We start from the raw sequence: 25,782 nt of genomic DNA, 5'->3' as shown, positions 1-25,782 counted from the left end.
AGCAGGACGCCTCTCAGCTTTCTCCATTGCAGCTAATGCTTTGATTTTTTAGGTCTGCTGCGCCAGTCCTTGTGTCTCATTGCTCCTGATTTTGTCTCCTTTACTCTTGTCCTAGTGTGTCTCTGCAGGGAGGGAGGGGGATGCAGGTACTCAGCCAGGCCTTGCTGCCTCTGTTCCATTTCCACTGCCCTTGACTCCAGTGGGGCTTCTGTAGGATTTTTTCCCGATCTTGCTACTTGTCCATCTAACCACTATATTGCTACCAAAGTCACTTTTTTTCCAAAGAGTAAACCCGTCATTTACTCAAAAACCTCACTGGCTCTCGATTAACCTAGAAAATAGTGCAAACTCCTTATCAAAGCCCCAAAGGTCCTGGATGGGCTGACCCCATTATCCCTTTCTGGCATGACTTACATGGAGAAGAGGTTGAGAGGACGTTGGAACCAGACTGCCTGGATCCATTCTCCGGGCTCTGCCGTTTTATCAGCTGGGTGATCTTGGCCTCGTTACTTAATCTCCTCTGCAAAACAGGGATTATACCCGCCTTCCAACATTATGGTGAGGATTATTAGAGCAGCTGGCACACAGGAAGTACCACGGGAGCCTTAAAGGTAAGCCTCCGCACACCTGTCTCCTCCAGGAGATTATCAAGTCCTTGGAGAGGGCTCTATCCCATTGAGTCAACATCTGTGGGATGCTTATAATGGGACAGACATGATGCTATCCACTAGGGACTAAGTAAAAAGAGCTCGGCCCAGGAAGACTGACTAATGATTAAAATAGAAGGTGACAAATGCTATAATACAGAAAGAGCACAGTGAGGAGAACAGAAAGCAGGTAAGATCCAATGGTTCAAAAACAGTGGGGGAAGGCTTCACAGAGCCAATATTTAAGATGGGGCTTGAGGAACAAATCTGTAAGACAAAAGGTTGTGCTGCTAAGACAGTGGGTGTGGGGGGGGAGAATGACAGGCAAGGCTGGAGAAGCAGGTTGGGGCCAATTGCACAAGACCCTGCATAACCTGTTTGAGTCTGTATTTTGTTTCAACCAGTTTGTCAATTTCACCATCCTCACAGGCTGGGAGTCCCAAAGACAGTTCGGGGCTGTTACATGTATTTTGTCACTAACAGTAGCTACAAGGCAGCTATCTGGCAATTATTTAAAAAAATAAAGTCAAAACCATTCTCCAAAACGTTCAAGAAGTCAGATGTAAAAGAACACATACTCTATGATTCCATTTATATAAAGACAAAACTGGGCAAAATTAGTCTATTATTGTCCCAATTCGGGATAGTTGCTTTTCCAAGCGGATAGTGACCAGAAGTGGATCCAGGCAGGACCCAGGCTGGGGTGCCAGTAGTTTCTTGGTGTGCATGCTGGTTCCACAGGTATGTTTTATTTATTTATTTATTCATTCATTTATTTATTATTTCTTTATTTATTTTCAGCATAACAGTATCATTATTTTTTCACCACACCCAGTGCTCCATATAATCCATGCCCTCTATAATACTCACCACCTGGTACCCCGACCTCCCACCCCCCCGCCACTTCAAACCCCTCAGATTGTTTTTCAGAGTCCATAGTCTCTCATAATTCACAGGTATGTTGTTGATGAAAATCCATCAAGTCGTATACTTACATGTGTTCTTTGCCAAATCGACTTTTAGTTAAAATGATAAATTAGATTCATGTTCCTTTGCACTCACTTGGATACACAGGTGTGTTCACTCGAAGAAGAGGTGGAGGTACAGGCTGGGCAAGTATCATTGGTTTGGTGCTCCTTCCCGGACTAACTCAGAAGAGCTCTCGGATATTCTGAACGGGCCCAGGTTAGCCAATGTCAGTCACCTTCACCACTCCTGGGGCTTCCCGAGTGTGTGACAAATTGACTCATATGTGAGGGTCAGAGACTAAAATACTGGCCCTCAGCGTTCCAGAAGATGGCCCCTCCCCTCATTTTAGGTACAACCAGGGGCTGATGGCTTTTTATTAACCTTCTATAGAAACACAGCTCAAAACCACATCTGTACAAGCATAACTTTTAAGGCATTCAACGTGTATATTCCCTTAGGAGCAAAAAGAATCATGTTTGTTCATTTTTTTTTGTTTGTTTTGTTTTGCATTTCTTGAAAGAACTTATTTTCACATGAAAAAATTTTTTTTTGAAAAAAAAATCTATGTGCCCAGTTAAAAACAAATAAATAAAAAAGTAAAAGAAGGTATGTAATGAAAAGTCAAATCTTCTACTTGAGATTTGTTTCCCAAGGTAAACACTGTTAGGATTCTCATATACTCTTACATAAATATTTAACAAACACAGGAAAGCATATATAAATGTGTATTACACCTGCCCCCTTCTTTTCTTAAAAGAAAAATGGGAGCCTCGTATATTAACTTTTGTTCTTGACTCCTGATGTAAACATGGATACACATCATTCTTTCCACAAGTATATAGTATTCTATTGAGTGTATATAGTATCTCATTTAACCAGGTATTTGTCTTCTGCTCTTACAGTGTACATCAAATATCCCTGAATGTATATACCCTCTTTATTTTTTTTTTAAAAGATTTTATTTATTTATTTGAGAGAGAGACAGTGAGAGAGAGCATGAGCGAGGAGAAGGTCAGAGGGAGAAGCAGACTCCCCATGGAGCTGGGAGCCCGATGCGGGACTTGATCCCGGGACTCCAGGATCATGACCTGAGCTGAAAGCAGTCGTCCAACCAACTGAGCCACCCAGGCGCCCCGTATACACCCTCTTTAATGTGTTTCTGAAATTATGTAGAAGCTGCCCCAATGTATACCAATTGTTACCAGACTTTTTGACCTCTGCATTTCTATTCGGTTAACGTTAGCATCTCATCACTATCTTAATTAGAAATTCTCTATTTAGTTCCACTGATCTTTCTATTTCTACTTGAATGAGTACTGACTGGTTTTGATTCCACAGCCTTACTGCTTCCCCTCAAAAACACAGAATACAGAATATAATTATCCATTTCAAAACGATTTATTTTTACTATTTTTTTTTTTTAAGTAGGCTCCACAGTGGAGCCCAATGTGAGGCTTGAACTCATGACTCTGAGCTCAAGACCTGCGCTAAGATCAAAAGTCAGACACTTAACTGACTGAGGCACCCAGGCGCCCCCACCACAGTTTTTAGTGGAAAAACTATCTAGTGATTAAAAATTTGCTTTAAGGTATAGACTCATGTTCATAGAATAGATCATCCATCTACATATACAGTGAGCTGATCTCTCCTAAGAAAAAAACAAAAATCTGCTAAGAGTTTAAGTTTTTTAGCTATCCCATTACAGATAAATACCTCAGAGGGAAATAATAAGTATACTGGATTAAAGAGTATCCGTCCCAAAATTCACATCTACCCAAAACCCATGAATGTGATTTTATTTGGAGGTAGGGTCTCTGCTGATGTAATCAAGTTAGGGTAAGGTCACACTGGATGAGAGTGGCTGTTAATCTAATGACTGGTGTCTACAGGGGGAGATCGGACATATATAGGGAAACAGACCTATATAGGGAAAACCTCATGTGACAACAGAGGAAGAGGCTGGCCTGACACAGCTCCAAGCTATAGAACACCAAGGATTGCCAGCAATCGCCAGAAGATATGAAGAGGCGGGGAAGGATTCTTCCCTGGCACCTTGAGAGAGAGCATGGCCTGGCTGACACCTTGATTATGGACTTCTAGTCTTCAGAACAACGAGAGAATAAATTTCTGTTGCTTTTAAGCTGCCGAATTTGTGGCAAATTTGTTAACAGCAGCCCTGGCAAACTAATACAATATCCATCCCAAGTTTTGTGTGAAGTTTGAACCAGTGTAAATTTCAAGTGACATAAAACCGTTAGCAGGTGACTTGTCATTTGAGGTATCTGTTAGTCACAAGGCTACTCTGAAAGGGCAAAAGGAAAGATTTGACTTAGAAAACGCTTTTGAGGGTATTTATTTATTTTTATGATGATCTCATTACGGCACAATTTATAGCAGGGAAAAACAGTTCCTGGAAATAAAATGCTGCTGTTTCACAAAGTGTTCATACTCTCGTTATATATTGCCTCAATATGTTTCAACAACTTCAAAAGTGGTATGGCATTATATGGGAAAAGATTTTTCTTCTGCAAACGGTAAATGGCACTTTGCAGCTCTTCAAAGCACTTCAGCGTCCTGTAGGATACGCCCACTTCAGAGACGTTCTTTGGGACATTATCACAATCGACAGAGAAGGTAATATTAGACTGTTTTGGAACCAGAGGCCTGGACTGATGCTCCAGGCTGAGCTGTTTTTTATCCATACCTGTTCCAACTATGTCCTGAGATTTCTTCATCGCTTCTTGGTGTAAAGATATTTGTTTACTGTTCGCTGAGTGCTGGTCTGTGCCTTCTGCTTCAGAATCATCAGAGCTGTCATAATCCACGAGACTGTGGGAGGCTCGGCAGGGAGGCAGACTATCAGCCTGGAGTGTGGTGTGGGTCTCCTTGGACATCACGAGCTGGCTCAGAGATCCAGAAGAAAAATCAGAAGCCCAGGACACTGAAGCATGAACACTTCTGGGACGACCAAAAGCAGCTGAAGGGCTAAGTTCTGTTTGGTTGCTGCTTCTGTCCTGGACAAGTGAGGAGCTACAACCGCAAATATTTATACTATCTTTAGATGCTGTTAGGTCAAAATCCTTACAAATCGTGAAAAAAATAGCCCAGTCTTTTTGCAGTAATTTTAAGTATCTAACAAAATATTCAAGGAAACAAGTTTCTGATGAAATGAGAAAGTCAAGAAGAACTGAAGAATCAAATCCTATATTTTTCAGTAAGAATAAGAAAATACAGTGTGGATTATAGCCATATTCATGTGTGTGATGATTCCACATTTCTTTTTCTTGGGTCGAGCTTTCAGTAGCTTTATGTTGTCTGAAAATCAAAGTAACGGAGACCCCAGATTAATGACTTTTTCAAAAATAACAGTTTTAACAGACATAATTCACATACCACAAATTCATTTATCAGATTACTTTTTAATCTATGCATTGTTTTAAGAGAAAAACAATTCAAAACAATCTCTTCCTCTACAAACTCCATATAAATCTAACTCAATAAATAAAATTCATGGACTTTGGTAGTTCTTGTCTGCTGAACAAAAGTCCTCTGTCTTCCTGTCTCTTGATATCAGAGTTCCTCATTCCTACAGGTAACTGATTACAGAGGGTAATACGGGGCTGGAGGATGAGCTCCTTCCTTTCCTTCCACGCTCTTCTCGATAAGGGTGGGCACAGGACCTAGACTGACCACTCAGAGCACCTCACGCTCCTGGCTACAATGATTGCATCTAACACGAATCTGTGACCCCAGAGGGCTAACCAGACCCCCCCATCCTGGGACTCATGCTGGAGCTATTAAAGATGGTAACCAAAAGCCAGGCACTGCTGGTAGCCCCTCCTGAGAATGAATTCAGGTTTGCAAGATACAGACAAAGAGCAGTGACCAACGACATGATTGAATCCCTATTATATACAGTGATATCTGCTGCCAACAAGCCCCTTGGAATGAATTTCTAATAGTAAGCTAATAAATACCCCACCGCCCCCTTTTTTTTTTTTTTTTGCTTAGACTAGTCTGAGCAAAAATCTCAACTAATAACCAAACGATCTTAACTAAAAAAGCTACATGAAAAAAAAAATACAAACAGCATGAACACATGCCTCTCTGGACATACTGAGGTGAAGAAAGTTAGAGATTTCATACAGAGGCTTCCTCTTCCCTGAGCAGGAAGGAGTCAGCTGGGAATACAACTAAGATCTAGTCTAAGGGGCTCATCGGCATGTGCCTTTTCAGCACCGTTTGGGAGCCTAATTCAAATCACATGCCGGTATTTTGTGTTCTTGATTAGAACCTTTTGAAAATTGGCCCCAAACGCTCATAGTCTGAAAGCAGCTGCTGCCAGCGCGGCCATAACACAAGTACAAACTGGCAGGACAGCACTGAACCATCGGGCATTAGTAAGAAAGCCCTTTCTCTGAAGCCAAGAAAGAAATGGAAATCAAGCAAATACTTCAGGGTTTTAATAAAGCCAAGCAGGAACAGTGTAAAAGGTCATTGGTTACGAGCTTCATAGCCAATTACAGATCTTTGCCACAGGATGATAGGACCCCATGGACAGCCGCTTTAATAAAGCATGAACAGGCTCAGCAATGCCGGTGTCATCAGGCACAAACTCGGGGACCTGCCTCAAGTCGCTATCAGCCCCCATTCAGGTGTACGATAAAAATGAAAACTTTGAGCTGCTACTTTGGTTAGTTCCAAGGCTAAGGTTACCTTTAAAAAGGCCAAAATCACCACATTGAAGCTCATGATGGAAAAGTTAGTGTTGGGGGCGAACAGCATTTTTAAACATCGATTAAATGAAAGTTCTGATAATGGTACGAGCTTACTCCTGACGGCACAGGTAAAACAGATGAAGCGAAACCAGAACCCGTGCTTTGTAGCCCCCCGGTCTAGTTCCACTCCCCCAGATCTGCCTACCCAGCCAAGTTTTCATAATGAGAACTCAGATGTAATCTCATTTTCATGTAGGGCAGGGTTAAAGCAAGGAATTGGAACTTATAAGGAAACCACAAGATTGTTAGGGATTTTTCTTTTCCTCTTAATGATGGAAAGTAAATAGTATGTCCAGCACATTATTAAAAATGTTTTCTGCTTTTCTGGCACACAGTTAGTAAAATTACTTTAAAATATACTGGCCTGGTCAACTTTAGGTAGATGCCCAATGATGCCTTGGCAGCCTCCAACATGTCATCGTCCTGTTCTATGAAGACCCTGGAGATCCACTCACACGGATTGTGTGACTGAAGAGAGGGCTGAAGGTGGGGCTTTAAGAAGGTCAGTAACTCAGACATGAAACTCTGTAAATCAACTTCAACAGATGCACATTTCAAAGAGCAGTCGACTGATTCTGGATGCATTAATATCTTACAATAATTTTATATATAGGCATCTCAAGCACAACAACGTGGATTGTCGTGATTCCCACTTTCAGAAAGCCTGTCAGTTAGGGATTATCTCCACTTTGCAAATTAGGAAACTGAATGTCAGAGAAAAAAAAGTGACTCACTCAAGAGGCTACAACTAAAATGTACAACCAGATCATCTACTCACCGCAAGGACCAGATAACTAATTATTTCAGAGAAACTAGAGTTACACAAATTCTTGCTAAAAGCATTTAAATAAATGAATAGTAGACGAAAGACATCACTTCACGGGATGCTGCAGCTGTCTGTTACTAGAGGCAACAGAACAACCCAGCAAAAATCATTTTGCCTTTAAAATAGCAGGACATTTTTTTTGTTTGTTTGAAGTATTAAAAGAAAGTACTACTATTATGCACAAAAACCAAAAAAGGTTTTGGGGAGTTTTAGCTGTAATTTAAAACTCTGAATTATAGAACATATGCCACCTAGTGTTGTAAATTATAACCACACAGAATGATACCTAGTACGCAGTACCTTCTAATTACGACATTCAAAGCAATTCAGGGAAGTCACTACTTACAATTCAAACCTTTCACTAAAACTATATGCTGTTTGTTTAGAGATATCAACTATTCTGTTTTAGCAGGTGAAATGGAAGACATATCTGCCCCCCACACCTAAGTTGAATATCCTACTTTAAATAGTTGTCTTAAGTTAAAACAGTTAAGATCCTGGACATTATATGCAACGATTTCTTAATCAATGTAACTTCCCACATGTTAGTTTTAATTCACTTTCTAGTTATTGATAATCTACATTAGCAGTTACTCAATTTTATGAAGGAAAATAGGAATGAAATACTACAAATATCTGAACTGACTTCTATCACGTGCTTTGAGGTGATTCAATAGCATCTCTTTGTTTTTAAACTTAGATTATGCTGTACAAATTCAGTGTAGCCCACAAAATGTTGACATGTTCTTAGTGTAATTCTAATTTTTTAAAGAAAATTTAATAAATTATAATTATGATAACATGTACATTTAATTAGTGGAGTTACGGTCCTGAGATTTGAAAATTATGAATTACTTTGTATCCGTAAACAACTGCTCATTACTTTGCACACAAAAGGAGTTCAGAGAATTACCTTTCATTTCGTTTGCTGAAGTACAACTTTGAAACTTGATTTCTAAGGATTTAATGATAAGCAGGCTTGCTGCTCTGAGAATAACATGATCTGGACCAGGGGCACGTTCACATGTAGGCTGAACTTCCTCTCCACCAAAGCGGGGAGGCTTTCCATGGACAGACAACGTCCTCAATAAGCCCAAATCCACAGCTCGCAAGATAGCATCCGCTAAAGCCAAGATGTCTACATCTAAATGCTGATCTGGCGGCAATGGGACAGGGCTAGCTCCCCGACACAGGTCTTCACCCACTTTCCAGAGAAGGCACTTTTTGATGAAAATGATGAATTTCCTTTTGACAAAAGCCTGAACGGGCCAGGTAATAACGTCCAGCACACAAGAAGGTTTCAAAAATAAAATCCTCTGGCAAGTGAAATGTAGCTTCAGGTGGATTCTGGAAGCTATAAGAAGTTCAAGTAATTCCAGGGAACATATCAAGCTGTTTATTATTTTAGAGGTATCTTGGCAGCTTTCAAAATGATGAGAAAATAACAAACTGTAAAAAACTTCGAAAATAGTGTCAAAAGGAGACAGGAACTGCTTTAAAATTTCTGCAATGAGAAAAATAGTAGTTATAAACAAGAGGAAAAGTGAAGGCTTCATAAAAGAATTTACAATTCAATTTTTATAAATAGCATCACTTTACAAGATGAAAAAATGGATTTGGATGGTTTAATGTGAACACACAAAGACACAGAATAACAGGTAATAAGACATGGTATATATTCGACAATAGAGTATTACTCAGCCATGAAAAAGAATGAAATCTTCCCATTTGCAATGACGTGGACAGAGCTCAAGTGACATGAGTCAGTCAGAGAAAGACAAATGTCATATGATTTCACTCATATGTGGAATTTAGGACACAAAACAGATGAACATGGAGAAAGAGGCAGGCCCCTGCTGAGCAGAGAGCCACATGTGTGGCCTAATCCCAGGATCCTGGGATCCTGGGATCCTGGGATCCTGGGATCATGACCTGTGCCAAAGGCAGACACTAAACTGACTGAGCCACCCAGATGCTCCCAGAAAACAGACTTTTAACTACAGAGAACAAAGTGAGCATGCTGGAGGGGAGGTGGTTGGGGAGGATGGGTTAAACGGGTGACGGGGATTAAGGACACTTGTAATGAGCACTGGGGGTTGTTTGTAAGTGATGAATCACTAATTTCTACTCCTGAAATCACTATTACACTATATGTTACCTAGAATTTAAATAAAAACTTGAAACAAACAAAAGAACAAAGCTAATAACTACAGTTAATTATCCATTTTACAATATCAAAAGGGGCATATAATAATAGCTTTAATTTTTTCCTTATAATGTTTCATTTTATTTTTTATTTTTTAAAGATTTTATTTATTTATTTGACAGAGAGAAATCACAAGTAGTCGGAGAGGCAGGCAGAGAGAGAGAGAGGGAAGCAGGCTCCCTGCTGAGCAGAGAGCCCGATGCGGGACTTGATCCCAGGACCCTGAGATCATGACCTGAGCCGAAGGCAGCGGCTTAACCCACTGAGCCACCCAGGTGCCCCAATATAATGTTTCATTTTAAAAAGGAATCTTCAGTCAAAAAATCTGGAATAGGATTCTTTAGTTTTTCATACTTCAGGACAGATCAGATGCTATAAAGTAAGTTTAAATTTTCATTATAAACATAATTGTCCTTGGGAGCAAAAGAATGACATTTATGGGGATCCAGAATTTGTACCTGTTTTCTGTGAACATGTATCTTTAAAGATTTCTTTTATTATAAAAGTCAGGGTCCAGAGGCAGTATCCTGCCTTCTCATTTTCAGGGTATTCAGAAAGATTTTTTTGGCAAAAAGCAATCCAGGAATTGCTAAATGTTATCTATAAGTAAGAAAACAAAAAATAGCAAGCTATATTAGAAAATTTTCTTTATAATTGCAGATTACCTATTACACACAACTCTATAAAACATTGTTTTATAGACCCACCCCCCAAAAAAGAGTCTAGTATTTGGTAAAACAAGAAAGATACAAATATCCTAATATTCTCTGAGTGAAAAAATTCAATGTGCCATAGAAATAAAGGCTCAGCAGGGAACACGAAAATATTAGCAATGATTATTTCTAGGTGGTGGAATGATGTGCGATTTTTATTTTGTTCTTCATATTTCTCTCATTTCCTAAATTTTCTACTAGTAAAATGCCACGTTTTATATTTGGAAAAAAAATGTTACTTTGAGAAAGGAACAAGTATTATAGCTTAAATAAATCAGGAGATGCTTACATTTATTAACTAATTCAGAGACAGAAAAATCTGATGCTCAATTTGTTTGTGTTTTTTTTCATCATGCTGAGGACCATTCTTAGAATTTATTTATATTGAACCTGTAAAAATGGTCGTGGTCTCCAGCAGAGGTTCCTAAATCTTTTTTTGAAGAAAAGGAAGCAGGCCTGCTTGCTCCTTTGAGAAACTGAAGAAGTTATAGACTGACTTGAAACCCATCCTTCAGGTGAAGAATCTGATTTATCATGACTTATGACATATTTAAGACTCTAATCTTTGATACAAGTCACTATTATATTACTACATTCTTATACTTTTATGGATTTCTGTGTTATTGAAAGAGCAAACATTTTATTGATACAAACATTTGAAGGGTAAATCGAATGTCAAAGGACAATTTTAAAGAAAACATGAAAGAAAAGAGCATAATTTGATTACCTATCTTACCTTTTCTCTCAACTGGAAATACAGAAGTAATGCAAGGCACTTTGCAGCCATGTGAGATAACAATTTATCCGAGTCTTGGAACATACAGGTCTATGGGAAAACAAATAAACTTACCCATTATTACTGAATGTTTTTAAAACTTTTGTTTTAAACATCTAGATCTAAAGAAAAACCCCCAAGACAAAACAAAACAAAAACCCACAGAAAAAAATGGCTTACTAATTTAGAATCGATGTCAGATGATTTCAAAAGAATTTTAATTACATCTCTGTATTTCTCCTTTGCACGGAAGTCAGTTTCAACAGACAATATTCTGGTTATCATCACCTTGATTACTGTTAACTGAAGGAGCACTATTTCTCGGGCACTGCCTATTGGTGAGTGTTTCTCCAAACACATAGGCAATACAGAAATGGTAGCCAAATTGGCAGAGGATGGCTGATGCTTGTCCTGGACACCATGGGGGTTTGGGCATTCCAAAGACGTCATTGTAGAGCAGTCTTGATCCAAAGATGCTGGGTCGAGATAAAAGATGTAATCATGGTTCTCATTTTCAAGTGTGACTCCCAGAAGGACCTTCTTGTATAATTGTTCTAAGACGTCAAGGAAAGCTTTCATTGGGATTGCCAGAATGTATCTCATGAGAAAGCTGACAATTCCAAACCGTAACTATCAGTCTCAGAAATGTGACAAATCTGTTAAGACGTTTCTTCAGGAAAACCTAAAATAGGAACAATAATTGTAAAATTATTAGCATCAAATATATCATATTACAGGGGAAAGGCATCTGTTCCCCTTTAATCATTTAGCCTCTCAAGTAAAAGGTAATACCGATTGCTTAATTTCTAAAACGGAAAACTGGTAATACCAACATTATTTTAAGACTGTAAAAATGAAATATATGCTTTCCATACAGATTTAAGACCATAAAATTATTATTATTTTTTTCTTTTTGATCCATTATTTTCAGTTTTTTTAAAGATTATTTTAATTTTTTTTAACATTTTAAAAAATTGAAATTCAATTAACATATAATGTATTACTGGTTTCCGAGGTAGAAGTCTGGGATTCATCAGTCTTATATAATATCCAGTGCTCATTACATCACATGCCTTCCTTAATATCCATCACCGAGTTACCCCATACCTTGACCTCCCTCCTCTTCAGCAACCCTCAGTTTGTTTCCTATGATTTTTTTTTAATTTTTTCAATTTATTTATTTTCAGAAAAACAGTATTCATTATTTTTGCACCACACCCAGTGCTCCATGCAATCCGTGCCCTCTCTAATACCCACCACCTGGTACCCCAACCTCCCACACCCCTGCCACTTCAATCCCCTCAGATTGTTTTTCAGAGTCCATAGTCTCTCATGATTCACCTCCCCTTCCAATTTACCTCAACTCCCTTCTCCTCTCTAAGACCATAAAATTATTTTTAATTTTATCAGAGTAGAAACTTCTTTTCTCTAACAGTTTTCAATGGGCCATGAGGGCCTCTTAATCTTGGCACTACTGACTTTAGGGGCTGGATAATTGTGTTGTGGGGGGAGCTGGCCTGTGCATTGGAGGAAGTTTAGCAGCATTCCTAGCCTGGCCTCTACCCCCTAGATGCCAGTAGTACCTCCCTTGGGGGCTGGGGGGCATAACAATGCAGGCTGACACCCCCGGGGAAACCCCCAATTAATTAACTTTCACCTTCAACTAACAGATGAAAAACCTAGTTAGATTGCTGTGTGATCAAATGCGGTGTGGTCAAATATGTTGACTGATGATTAATTCACAACTTAAAATTAAATAATAGGAAGATCCTTGGCCCGCACTTTCAACCTTAAACAAAAAAATGAAAAATGCCATGCCAAGAAAAAGACAAGATGTTTAGCAAAAGTCGTCCAAACGTGAGCACACTGTACTTGTAGCTGGATACAACTTGAGACACTCCCGCTGTCCTGGACTCTGACATGATAGACACCAGCAAGTGTGAGGAGAAGGCAAAGGGCATTTAGGGTCAGGAACGGCTTATAAAGCAAGGAACATGGACGATCGCTGACAGATGAGTATTAGAGGATATGCTATGGGTAATATGATTATTAATGTAGTTACTACAGAGCAAGCATAGCTGGGAAAACTTAAGACTTTGGCAAAAGTTAGAGATTACAGAATATCCTTCCAATGGAATGCTGAGCCTCTGGGAATATGATCCTTTGGGGCTTAGTCCTTTCATTGCCTTTGAGCTATTTCATATCTTTGTAGATTTGTTGATTGCTGATGGCAATGCAAATAATTCCTGTCTATAGACATGCACATAATTGTCCAGTGGAGGGGCAACCTTCCTCTCAGCAGGGGAAAGCCAGTTTTGCTCCTATGTGTAAACTCAGCTCTACATTCCTTTACTCCATATAAATTCATGGTTCTTTAACTTTTCCTTTAAAACGGTTGTGACATCTGCCTAGTTCTTTCATTAGTTAATGAGTTAAATAAAATCGCTGATACAGTAAGTTCATTTTGTATGGGTCATGACTTTGTCCTCTTCCAATTTATCCTTTAATAAAGTTCAAGGATTGCCTCCATCTACTCTGGCCCATTTATAAATGCCCAGTCCATCTTTATCTTTGGTCCTCCCTGGAGGAGTCATAGGAGGGCTGTCACTTACAGTGGGTCTCACTTCTCCAGTATGGCCACTGGCCTGCCCCTGGTCTTTACACCTCCCTCTCCACTGGTTTCTTCCCCCTTGCTTATTAGCTTCTAAGGAATTTCAATTCCGGATCAACCCCACGGGACAAAACTGCCTCGTTTTTGTCCTATAGTGTAGAAATGGATATGAAGAGCCCTATAGATGGTAACTTAAAGTTATGAATGAAATTTCCCCTGGTAAAGTTTCTCTGCATCCTCTTTTGAAACTGTGGTGAATATCCCACATGATTTGGAAACATAACTAATAATCGGGAACCTTGTTCCATCTGATAGCGTTCAATGTTATCTGTTATCTGTTATCTGAACACGGTGCTTCAGGAAAACAAGAATGATTAATGTTCCAGGAAAGGGCTCACCATATTTCCAGACAGACCTCACCTTTAAGCTTTCACACTGACTGCCCTTGTTTCCTAAACCTCCACATTTCCTCCTTCTTCTTTGAGAGGTGTCCCATTAACGAACATTCTCCCTGTTGTAAAGGCCTGAATAAAATTATCTTAATTGTCTGGTGAGTTTTATCTGCCACAAACAGAAACTAGCTTTCACATTCTACGTCAGAGTCCATCTCCATTGTACTTATTTCACTTTATATTTTAGTTACGACAGTAACATTTCTTCCCAACAAAACTACTGACATCTTTTATTGAAGTTGCCATAAACTATTACATTTTCATATGTCAAATATTCTGTGACAACAGACTATTTTAGGTTTTAACTAATAGCATATGTGAAAACCTACTGTAGTTTTTTTAAAAGATTTTATTTATTTATTTGACAGAGATCACAAGTAGGCAGAAAGGCAGGCAGAGAGAGAGGAGGAAGCAGGCTCCCTGCTGGGCAGAGTGCCCGATGCGGGACTCGATCCCAGGACCCTGGGATCACAACCTGAGCCGAAGGCAGAGGCTTTAACCAACTGAGCCACCCAGGTGTCCCAAACCTATTGTAGTTTTTAGCCACAAATGAAATTCTTTTTATTTCAATGCTATAGTAATAACAATACTTCCATTAAGAGGCACCTGGGTGGCTCAAACAGTTAGGCATTCGACTCTTGGTATTTGCTCAGGTCATGACCTCAAGGCTGTGGGATCGAGTCCCCACTGGGCTCCAAGCTTTGCATGGAGTTTGCTTTGGATTCTCTCCTGTCCCTCCCCCGTGCTCTCTTTGTCAAATAAATAAATAAATATTTTTAAAAAAACTTTCAATAGTACTTCTATAAATCTTAAGTCCTTAAATTTTACAACGAATGAAAATAAAATTGTGGGTATTCAACCATTTTGAAAAGAGCCATTTCAAATGGTTCAAACATTTCAGCACGCAAAACTAAAGTGAATACCAGTAAATAAATAGATACATAGACATGCAAGGAAGCAAGCATTTCAGGGGGAGAACGGGCTATTTTCTATCATTGTGGGACCTAAGTTCTTTGCTAAGAGTAGTTATGAGTAATCAGTTGAAAAGCATTAGTGGGGGGCCCACAAACGCCAGGCAGGTGTAGGGGTGCCAAAGACAGGCTGCCCCAAAATGTGCCACTCTGACACATTGATTATTTTAAGTAAAAATTACTTCAGGGACAGCCTGTGCAGGAAGGACGCTCAGACCTCCCCTGCCCCCTGAAAACAGGAAATAAATCTCCCATGCAAGAGGTAACCTCCCAGTATCAGAAGTTAGAGACATCCTGATCGCCACTGGTAAGAAACTGAGAGCCAGGAAGGCTGTATAAATAATCCTTTTACTAAATTTACTAGCACAACCCAAATTCTCTTAAGAATTTACTAATTAAAGTGTCCAAAGTTAGGTTTTCTCTGTCCCATCAATTTGTCACAGATTTATTGTCTCTTTGTCTAAAAATGTATAAAAACTGCCTGTCTTGGTCATTTCTTTAGGTGTCAATGTCATTACTGGGCCTTTGTGCACATGTAATAAAACTGTTTTTTTTTTTTTTTTCCTGTTAATCTGTCTCCTCTAAATTTGAGTCTTAGTTCAGCTGGAAGACTGTGAAGGACAGAGAAAGAATTTTCCCTCACTTCGCAGGTACCAAATGAATGAAGAGGATGGATGCCAGGCTGGTTCAACTATGCCTAAGCATCACTCTTTCCTCATTACAATGTCAAAGAAATCTTCACTGAAACAAATGTCTATGGGTAGTCCATTGAGAACTGTAGCCCCCCCCCCCTTTTTTTAGGAATTATGGTATTAAATGAAAAGACAAATACTGAAAAAGTGAACTAGGGTATTTGACCAACCACACCTTTTCCCTGAAGTGTCTGTTACAAGGGTAGTATATCTCAAGCTCTTTTCCATGATGGTCTGGAGGAAGGTACACCTCTCAGACAAGTTTTTAAACTAGTTGTACTGGATATATGGGAGAGATCTGTCTAGCCTGAAAAGGAAACAAATATAGGAGAGGTCTAATTAGGGCAAGAAATGGGGAGTGTTTTTAAAGAGGTTTTTTTTGGGAAAATTCCTCTTGGCAGAGAATGACTACCAGGTGGCCAAAGTGGGTACCCAAAGCAAGCATAAAATTTGCCTCAGGACTCTCCTTTACTGCTTAAGTACTATAAATGATTTGAATTGTATATTCTATTCCTAATAGAAGCACACATGTCTTAATATCAAAGTACTGTATTCCCACGCATCTTCACACAAATCTGATGCTTCAGGAATAAGAGCTGCTAAAGTTTAGGGGTGCCTAGGTGGCTCAGTTGCATAAGACTCTGCCCTCAGCTCACGTCATAATTTTGGGGTCCTGGGATAAGCCCCTCATTAGGCTCCCTGCTCAGCAAGGAGGCTGGTTCTCCCTCTGCCCCTCCCCCAACTTGTGTGTGCTAGGTACACACACTTTCTCTCAAATAAATAAAATCTAAAGAAAAAGAAAAAGATGGGGTGCTTGGGTGGCTCAGTTGGTTAAGAAGCTGCCTTTGGCTCTGGTCATGGTTCTGGGGTCATGGGATCGAGCCCCGCATCCGGCTCCCTGCTCAACAGAGAGCCTGCTTCTCTCTCTCTCCCTCTGCCTGCCTCTCTGCCTACTTGTGGTATCTCTCTATCTCTCTGTCAAAATAAATACATAAAAATCTTTAAAAAAAATCCTTAAAAAAAAAACTTAAAAAGAAAAAGAATTGCTAAAATTTATTGAGTGCCTACTATGTTCCAAACACGGTTTTAAGCGAGTATAAAGTTCACAACAGCTTTATGAGGTGAATAATTATCATACCTATTTTACAAATAAGGTAATTAAGGCAAGGAGAGATTAAGTTACAGAGCTAGTTAAATGGCAGAGCCCGGATTTGAACCGACACAGTCTAATATCAAAGCCTCTCGTCCTCCCCAAATTTGCTCTGATGCTCCAAGTCTCAAGAATATAGAGGAATAGAGGGCTTCTAATAATCTTCCCAAGTGAAAACAGTAACTCACACAGTCTAATTTTTAACACTTTCTAGATTTTCTCCTACAGTACTGTAAATCAGAATACTCATCCTTAGAATTATTTTCATATGTTACACAATATCTAAACTCAAGGTCAATTACTATTCAACTTTCTAATGCAAACCAAGTAGAATTTTTTCAAAAGATACTCAGCAACCAAAGGTTAAAACATTAATCAGGACATCCATTTGATTGAATTTTTATATTAAATTACTTTTAGAAGCTACATCAAACCCAGGATGAAAAGCCAAACTATCCACAGATTATACTTTGATTATCAGCCATCAATAGTTTAAAGGCAATTTAATATGAGTGACTAAAACCTTGACTTGACTTCACTTAAAATGATTTCAAATTTTTACAAAAAATTAACTCAAAATGCATCAAGGGCTTAAAACTTAAGATTTTAGGAAAAAAGAAAAAAGCAGGAGAAAAATCTTTAGGATTCAAGGCTAGGCAAAAAGTTCTTAAACTTGACCCCCAAAGAAGTCTCTAAAAAGTAAAAACTGATAAACTAGATCTCAACAAAATTAAAAACTTTTGCTCTGCGAAGGACCCTTCTAAGGGTAGGAAAAGATAAGTTATAGACTGAAAGAATATATTTGCTACTCAAATAATCAAAGGGCTAGTATCTATAATATATAAAAGATTCTCAAAACTCAGTATTTCAAAAGATAGTAATAATCAGAAAATGGGCAAGAGACATAAACAGACCCTCCTCTGAAGAGGATATACAGATGGCAAAAAAGTGCACAAAAAGATGTTCAACCACATTAGCCACTGGTAAACATATAAAATCACAGGAAATACCACTTTTGCTACAGATGAAATAAAAATTTGTGATGCCAACTTCTGAAGAGGATATGGAGAACCAAACTACTTGTATATTGCTGGTGAGATTATAAAATGGTACAGTCTCTCTGGAAAACAGTCTGGTAGTTTCTTTAAAAAACTAAACATACTCTTAACCATATGTTCCAGCAATCGCACTCCTTGGTATTTACTTGAAGGAGCTGAAAACTTATTTCAACACAAAAACCTGAACACAGATACACAGAGCAACTTTATTCATAGTTTCCAAAATTCGGAAGCAGTGACGACGTCCTTCTGTGGGTAACAAACTGTGGTTTATTCAGACAATGGAATATTATTCAGTACTAAAAAGGAAGAGCTATTGAGCCATGAAAAGACATGAAGGAACCTTAAATGCATAGTACTAAGTTAAAAAAAAAAAAGCCCATCTGAAAAGGCTATATACTGTATGATTCCAACTACATGACATTCTGGAAAAGTTAAAACTACAGAGACAGTTAAAAGATCAGTGGTTGCCAGGGGTTGGGGTGCAGGAAAGGGGTGGATAGGTGAAGCACAGATTTTTAGGGCAGTGAAAGGATTCTGTATGACCCTATAGAAGTGGATATGTATCACTTTATGTTTGTCCAAATTCAATACAGCCAAGAGTGAACCCCAGCGTGAACTATGGACTCAGAGCGATTATGATGTGTCACTGTTAGGTTCATCAATTGTAACAAATGTTACCACTGGGGGGAGGGGGCATGTTGATAACACAGGGGAAGGCTATGCATGTGCAAGGGGCAGGAGGAATATATACAGAAAATTTCTGTACTTTCTGATCAATTTTGCCATGACCTAAAACTGCTCTAAAAAAATAAAATCTTTAAAGCAAAATAAGAAACTAAATATGCAACTACTGTATGACCTAGTAAGTACACACCTGGGCAGTTACTCCAGTAAAATGAAGAATTAGATTCACACAAAAAGCTGTACATTAGCGTTCACAGCAGGTTCATTTATAATAGCAAGAAACTGAAGATAGCCCAGATGTCTCTTCAGTGTATGAATGGTTATACCGTGGTACGTTCACACCATACAGGAATACTGCATCGAAATAAGAAAAGAACTATTGATACATGTAATGATTTGGATAGTTCTTAGGAAATTACGCCAAGAGAAAAAAGCCAGTCTCATAAGGTTGCATACTGAGTGCTTCCATTCTTGAAATGACAAAGTTAGAGAGATGAAGAAATTAGTGATTGCCAGAGGTTAGGGTTCCCTCCCACTTGGTAGGCAGAGTTATAAAGGCCAACACAAGGGATCCTTGTGATCATGGAACTGGTGAAGGCAACACTAACTTACAGATGTGATAAAAATTGCACAGAACTAAATATACACCCAGATAAATAAACAGAGGTAAGACAGGAAATCTGAACAGGATCAGTGGATTATACTAATGCTAATATCCTGGTTGTGATATTGTATGATAGTTGTGAAAAACACTACCATTGGAGGAAACTAGTCAAAGGGTACACAAGATCTCTCTGTATTATTTCTTACAACTGCATGTGAATCTACAATTTCTCAAAATTAACAATTCAATTAAAAATATAGTAGTTTCAGGGGCACCTGGGTGGCTCAGTCAATTAAGCATCTGACTCTTGATTTCGGCTCAGGTCATGATCTCAGAGTTGTGGGATCGAGCCGTGCAGTGGGCTCCATGTTCAGCAGGGAGTCTGCTTGTCCCTCTCCCTCTGTTCCTCTCCCTATCTCTATCTCTAAAATTAAAAAAAAAAAAAAACTTTTTAAAAATATACAGTAATTGCAGCTACAGACATCAGCCTTCTGATCCTAAGTGTTAATGTGCATAGAATTTCATGAATATCAAATAAATATATATGTAAATGTATTAGAACTTTGAATTTTAAAAATTCATAGATGGAAAACTGAGCAGCATCATATTTTAAAATGTTAAAATATTTTCCTAAAAAATATTCCTAAGTAAAAACTAGGTGGAAATTTTAAGTGCGTAGTCTACTCATCAGAAGACATTCTGCCATCACCCAGTTTCAAAATTATTAAAAACCAAGTTGCTAAACAGCATGGAGGTTCCTCAAAATGTTGAAAATAGAACTACCCTATGACCCAGTAATTGCACTACTGGGTATTTACCCTAAAGATACAAACGTAGTGATCCGAAGGGGCACGTGCACCCGAATGTTTATAGCAGCAATGTCCAAAATAGCCAAACTATGGAAAGAACCTAGATGTCCATCAACAGATGTATGGATAAAGAAGATGTGGTATATATACACAATGGAATATTATGCAGCCATCAAAAGAAATGAAATCTTGCCATTTGTGACGACGTGGATGGAACTAGAGGGTATCATGCTTAGCAAAATAAGTCAAGCGGAGAAAGACAACTATCATATGATCACTCTGATATGAGGAAGTGGAGATACAACATGGGGGGTTAAGAGGGCAGGAGAAGAATAAATGAAACAAGATAGGATTGGGAGGGAGACAAACCATAAGTGACTCTTAATCTCACAAAACAAACTGAGGGTTGCTGGGGGGAGGGGGCCTGAGCGAAGGGGGGTGGGGTTATGGACATTGGGGAAGGTATGTGCTATGGTGAGTGCTGTGAAGTGTGTAAACCTGGCGATTCACATACCTGTACCCTGGGGGTTAAAAATATATTATATGTTTATAAAAAATCAAAAATTAAAAAAAAGAAAACCCAACAAACCAAGTTGCTAGTAATTTAATCCTTCTTTGTATACAGAAAGCAACAACAACAAGTAATTTAATCCTTCTTTGTATACAGAACATTGTGGATGAAAATCTTCTTTAGGAGATTTTCTTTAAACAACCCATATAGTTAAATTCAGAAAAATAATAACTTTCATGGCCAATGTTACAATGAAAAAAATGCTTCTCTTTATGTGAAAGGTTACTACAGTTTACCAATCAAGTGGGAAACTCAGAATTAGGCTTTGGCTTAATGAACAATAGGTTCAAATCTGATCACAGCCCAACTGGACACTTATTGTATATTTCCCTGTTCATGAAAATGCTGTGATTCTAGAGGCAGAAATTGAGGCACTCTAAATAAAAGTCTTTGTTCTTAAACAGAATCTTTCAGGATTCTGGTTCCTGTCCCAACTAAGACAGCAATCATTTTGTCCAAATAAATAAATGAATGTTTAGAATCTACAGAAAGTTCGAGAGTGGTGCCAAAGTTAGAGAGGCTAATGAGGGTGGCTAAGGCACTGAGAAGGTTTGGAAGACAAAAGGACAAAGGCTCCCAATATCTCTGTCTAGTACGAGAGTCATTAAAGCTGGTCCACTATGACTGCAAGAGGACCTCCCCCTCCTATAAAAGATGGAGGGGGAAAGGATATCTTCCAAGAGCATGTCACATGCTGGGCATCTTCCCTTTGACCTCCTAGTCCCACTCTCTACCTTTCTCCATGCCTCAGGATGCTCCAGTATTGGAAGTCCGAAGTACAGCAATAAGGCAAGAAAAAGAAATAAAATGGTATCAGAATTGGAAAGGAAGAAGTAAAACTGTCTCTGTTTGTGGATGATATGATTTTATATAAAGAAAATCCTCAAGACTCAACTAAAAAATGTTAGATCTAATCAATAAATTCAGTTGAAGTTTCAGGACACAAAATTAAACATGAAAATCAGTAGCATTTCTATACAATAAAAACAAATTTTCTGAAAAAGAAATAAAGAAATTGATTCTATTTATAATAGCATCAAAAATAATAAAACACTTAGAAGTAAGTGAAACTAAGGAAGTAAAAGATCTCTGAAAACCACAAGACACTGATGAAAGAATTCTAAGACACAAACAGATGAAAGGTAACCTGTGTTCTTGGACTGGGATAATTAATATTGTTAAAATGTCAAGACGACCAAAAGCCATCTATTGATTCAAAGTCATCCCTATTTACATTCCAATGGTACTTTTTACAGAAACAGAAAAAACATTCCAAATATTTATATGGAAACACAAAAGACCACAAATAACCCTCCCCCCAAAAAAATCGTGAGAAAAAACAAAGCAGAAGGTATCCCAGTTCCTGATTTCAAGCTATATTATAAAGGTAGTCACCAAAATAGTGTGGTACTGGCATAAAAACAAACAGACCAATGGAAGAGAACCGAGAGCCCAAAAGTCATTCCCCACTTATATAGCCAACTAATATCTGACATGGGAACATGGGAGTCAAGAATATTCAATGGAGAAGCCAGTCTTTTCAATTAATGGTGCTGAGATAATTGGATATTCACACGTAAAAGAATGAAATTGAACCCATATCTTAGACTCAAAAAATTAACTCAAAATAGATCAAAGTCTTAGATGTAAGAACTAAAGCTCCAGGAAGAAAACAAGAATAAAGTCCCTTGACATGGGTGTTGGTAATGTTTTTTTTTTTTTTTTTTGGATGACACCTAAAGCATAAGCAACAAAATAAATAAGCAAGTAGTACTATACCCAACTAAAAAGCTTCTGCATACATAGCTAAATAAGTCATCAACAAAATAATGAAGAAAACCTACGGAATAGAAAAAAAATGTTCGCAAACCATACATCTGATAACGGATTAATTAATACCCAAAATATATAAAGAACTCATCTCATACAACTCAGTAACAAAAAACCCAAATAATCCAACTTAAAGAACTGGCAAAGGAACTAAATAGACCTTTTCCCAAAGAACTATAAAAGGCCAACAAGGTACATGAAAGGATGCTCACCATCACGACTCACTAGGGAAATGCAAATTAAAACTACGAGATATCACCTCACACCTGTTAAGTTACCATCATCAAAAAGAGATAACAAATGCTAGTAAGATGTGGAGAATAGAAAACCCTTGTGCACTGCTGCTGGCAATGTAAATTCGTGCAACCACTATAGAAACCAGTATGGAGGACCCTTAAAAAATTAATAATAGAACTACCTTATGATATGACAATTCCACTTCTGAGCATATTCCCAAAAGAATTAAAAACACTAACTTGAAAACATATCTGCACCCCCATGTTCCTAACAGCATTATTTATGATGGAAATGGAAGTGCCCTAGTGGATGAAAAGGTTGTGGTATTATCTACAATGGAATGTTATTCAGCCATAAAAAAAAACGAGGAACTCATTCCATTTGTAACAACATGGATGGCCCTTGAAGGCACTGTGCTAAGTTAAATTAGTCAGAACAAGACAAATACTGTATGATCTCACTTATATGTGGAATGTAAACAAATAAAAAACAAAAAACTCACAGCAAAAGAGATCAAACTTGTGGTTATCAAAGGCAGAGGGGGGGATGGAAGGGGAATTGGAGGAAGGTGGCCAAGAGGTACGAACATCCAACTGTATAAGTTACAGAAATACTAGGGATGTAAGGCGACTATTGTTGACACAGCTGTAGAAGACACAGGAAGGCTGCTAAGAGAGTAAATCCTGAGTGTTCACCACAAGAAAAAAAAAATCCCTTTTTTTCTTTTATTTCTTTTTATTGTATCTAAGGAGAAGACAAATATTAGCTAAACCTACTGTTTAGGTTTATATTTATATATTATATTTCACAATATACGTAAATCAAACCATCATGCTGTTTGCCTTAAACTGATACAGTAATGTTTATCAATTATTTCTCAATAAAATGGGGGGGGGTAGTTGGGATCTTTAAATGTTCAGTCCTCCATGTCCTTTCCCTTCTTAAGACAATTTCACGGACTCTGTCAATATCTTCAATTACTATCTCCATGCTGACAACTTTAGAATCCAGTTAGGGTCTAGCTATCTTCTGGGCTCTGCACTCAAGTAGTAAATGCCATCAGAGAGTTCCACTTGGAAGGCTCACAGGCACCTTCAGCACAAATTCAACTCAACTTCTATGGCCTCTCAGACTTGTCTTCCTCAGCCTCTCAGTTTATGGTGACTATATCTCTTAGGTATACCAGGTAGAAATCTGACATTTTTCTGAACCCCTCCTCAGCCCACTTCTCTCCACCCTCCCTGCCATTACTGTAGTACACCGCTTACACCCCAGACAACGAACCGATTTCTTGCTAAATGGTTGTTTCTTAGCCTAACCTACACCCACTTTCTTCTGAAAAACTTCTCCATTCTCCTTAGGATAAAATCCAAACACCTGGACACAGCAAGTCCTTCAAGATCTGCCTCTTGGGAGTCCTCTCACCAATCTGCCCCACAAACTAAGACACAGGCTTTCTCTGAAGTTCTTGGAAACTGTGCACTTTAAGGGTTCCCAAGCATTGCTTGGCACATTTTTTCTGACTAGGCCACATTCAACCTTCTCCCACCAGCTCTCAACCCTTAATTTGAAACCCTGCAGTCCCAGGGGAGCCTTTTACCTATCCAACTCAGGATTAGGGGGCCCTGCCAAGAGCTCCTCCAGCCTATACTAAAGTATTTACCTCACTGCATTGTCTATAATTATTTTCTGGTTTGGTTTCCCCACACTTTGACTATGAGCTTCCCTGGGCAGGACTGAGCTCCTTGCTTACATAGGCCAATAGGTAGCTCATGAGGAAAGCACCAAAACATGTATTCTTGAATGAATGATAGTGTAAAAGAAGACATCAGGGGACAAATTGAAAGGGTCTGCAGTGACCACCATCTGCCACACAACAATCTTACTATACCTCATTACATAAAAGCAACTGATACATTAAATTACTTCCTTTATATAACTAAGGAGGCCATTCTGTCTGGACGTTGGTGGTAGCCAAATGTCTGGTGTATTGGATGAATTGGTTTAAAATAATATTAGCGCTTGTCTGGATTACTCTAATAGCCTTCCACATTTGCAGTAGCCCTGCTCCCGCTAGTCTTCTCCACTGAGCAGCCAGCCAGTGATCTTTTCAAAACCTAAATACGATATTGTAACTTCTCTACCACGGCTTACACGGTCCCGCAAGGTCTGCCATCTGTCCCACATCCCCCATTTTTTATTACCATTCTCCCTCTTACCCACTCTGCTTGATCACGCACGCTGGTCTTCTTTCTTGCAGTTTCTGTTAAACATCAAAGGTTATTCCAGGATCAGAGGCTTTGCGCTGTTGATTCTACCTGCCTGCAAAACTCTTCCCTCCGCCCAGCTCCATACCCCAGATCTTGCCACGGTTGTTCCTCCCCATTCAGCTCGCCGCTCAAATGTCACTTCCTCAGAGACCTTTCCTGACCACCTATCTAAAATAGTCGACATGTCCTAGTCAAACTCGATCCTCTTATTCTCCTTGACTTTCTTTCTATAACCTAACCCTATGTAATTATTTTGTTTATCTATCTCCCCTGTCAAAGCGAAAGTTCCACGAGGACCATTGATTGTATCTACCCCGTTCACTGTCGTCTCCCTGACCGCTAGAAGAGTGCCCGGCCAATAAACACTTGCTAAATGAATACAGGCACTCAATAAACATGTCCATCTCGCGTATTTTCCATTCTCCTTTCCCCTTCATTGTCAGAAATCCGTGAGGGTCGCTGTCCCTGAAGAAAAGCTCTTGAAGCGTCACCGCCATTCCAAAAAAGAGTCCTCTTTTCCTCAGGCGAGGGAAGTTCAGCCTGGTAGCTAAAGGGGCCTCAGGGACGGGAAGATGAGCCACCGACCCGGCACTCTCCTTTGAAGAGCGCTGAGGGGGTGCTGCGGCACCAGGCATCCCTCTCCTCGCTTCCTGGGGACTGCCGCCTCCCCAGCCTTAGACCCCTGGATCAGGCTCTCAGTCAGCCGCACACACGCTTTCCCCTCCGCGGAGCTCCGCTGCCACTCCCAGTTACCTGTCGGAGATCTGGGTTGGGAGACCCTGCCTTCACACCGCTATTAAACGAACAGCACCACCCTCCCGGCCACCGTAGTTCGGGGAACGCACAGGCCGATCTCTTCCTTCGCATGCGCAGAGATCCCGCTTGGCGTGCAGTGTCTCTTAGCAACCGCATCGAGTCCCTCCGCC

The 25,782-nt window shown here is 39.2% G+C and overlaps 1 protein-coding gene across 4 annotated transcripts; it reads right to left on the bottom strand.

Moving 5' to 3' along the window:
* Positions 1–3,956: 3,956 nt before the first annotated feature.
* LINS1 (lines homolog 1) lies at positions 3,957–25,735 on the bottom strand. 4 transcript variants are annotated; one of them, XM_082736302.1, is made up of 8 exons: positions 25,610–25,735; positions 24,806–24,849; positions 11,095–11,596; positions 10,876–10,965; positions 9,885–10,026; positions 8,134–8,724; positions 6,759–6,930; positions 3,957–4,931 (listed from the first exon to the last, which is right to left on the bottom strand). In XM_082736302.1, exons 3-8 carry the CDS (start codon positions 11,515–11,517, stop codon positions 4,049–4,051), a joined length of 2,301 nt encoding a protein of 766 aa, XP_082592428.1. In that variant the 5' UTR covers positions 11,518–11,596; positions 24,806–24,849; positions 25,610–25,735; the 3' UTR covers positions 3,957–4,048. The 4 variants fall into 4 exon arrangements, with proteins under 4 accessions (XP_082592428.1, XP_082592431.1, XP_082592429.1 ...); XM_082736305.1 differs by having other exon boundaries at positions 11,203–11,596; XM_082736303.1 differs by having other exon boundaries at positions 24,810–24,849.
* Positions 25,736–25,782: the final 47 nt, after the last annotated feature.

Source organism: Mustela nivalis (assembly GCF_964662115.1).
Source record: "Mustela nivalis genome assembly, chromosome: 6".
Lineage (NCBI taxonomy): Eukaryota > Metazoa > Chordata > Mammalia > Carnivora > Mustelidae > Mustela > Mustela nivalis.
The sequence above is the reverse complement of the archived record's forward strand: the minus strand, read 5'-3'. Positions and strand labels throughout refer to the sequence as shown.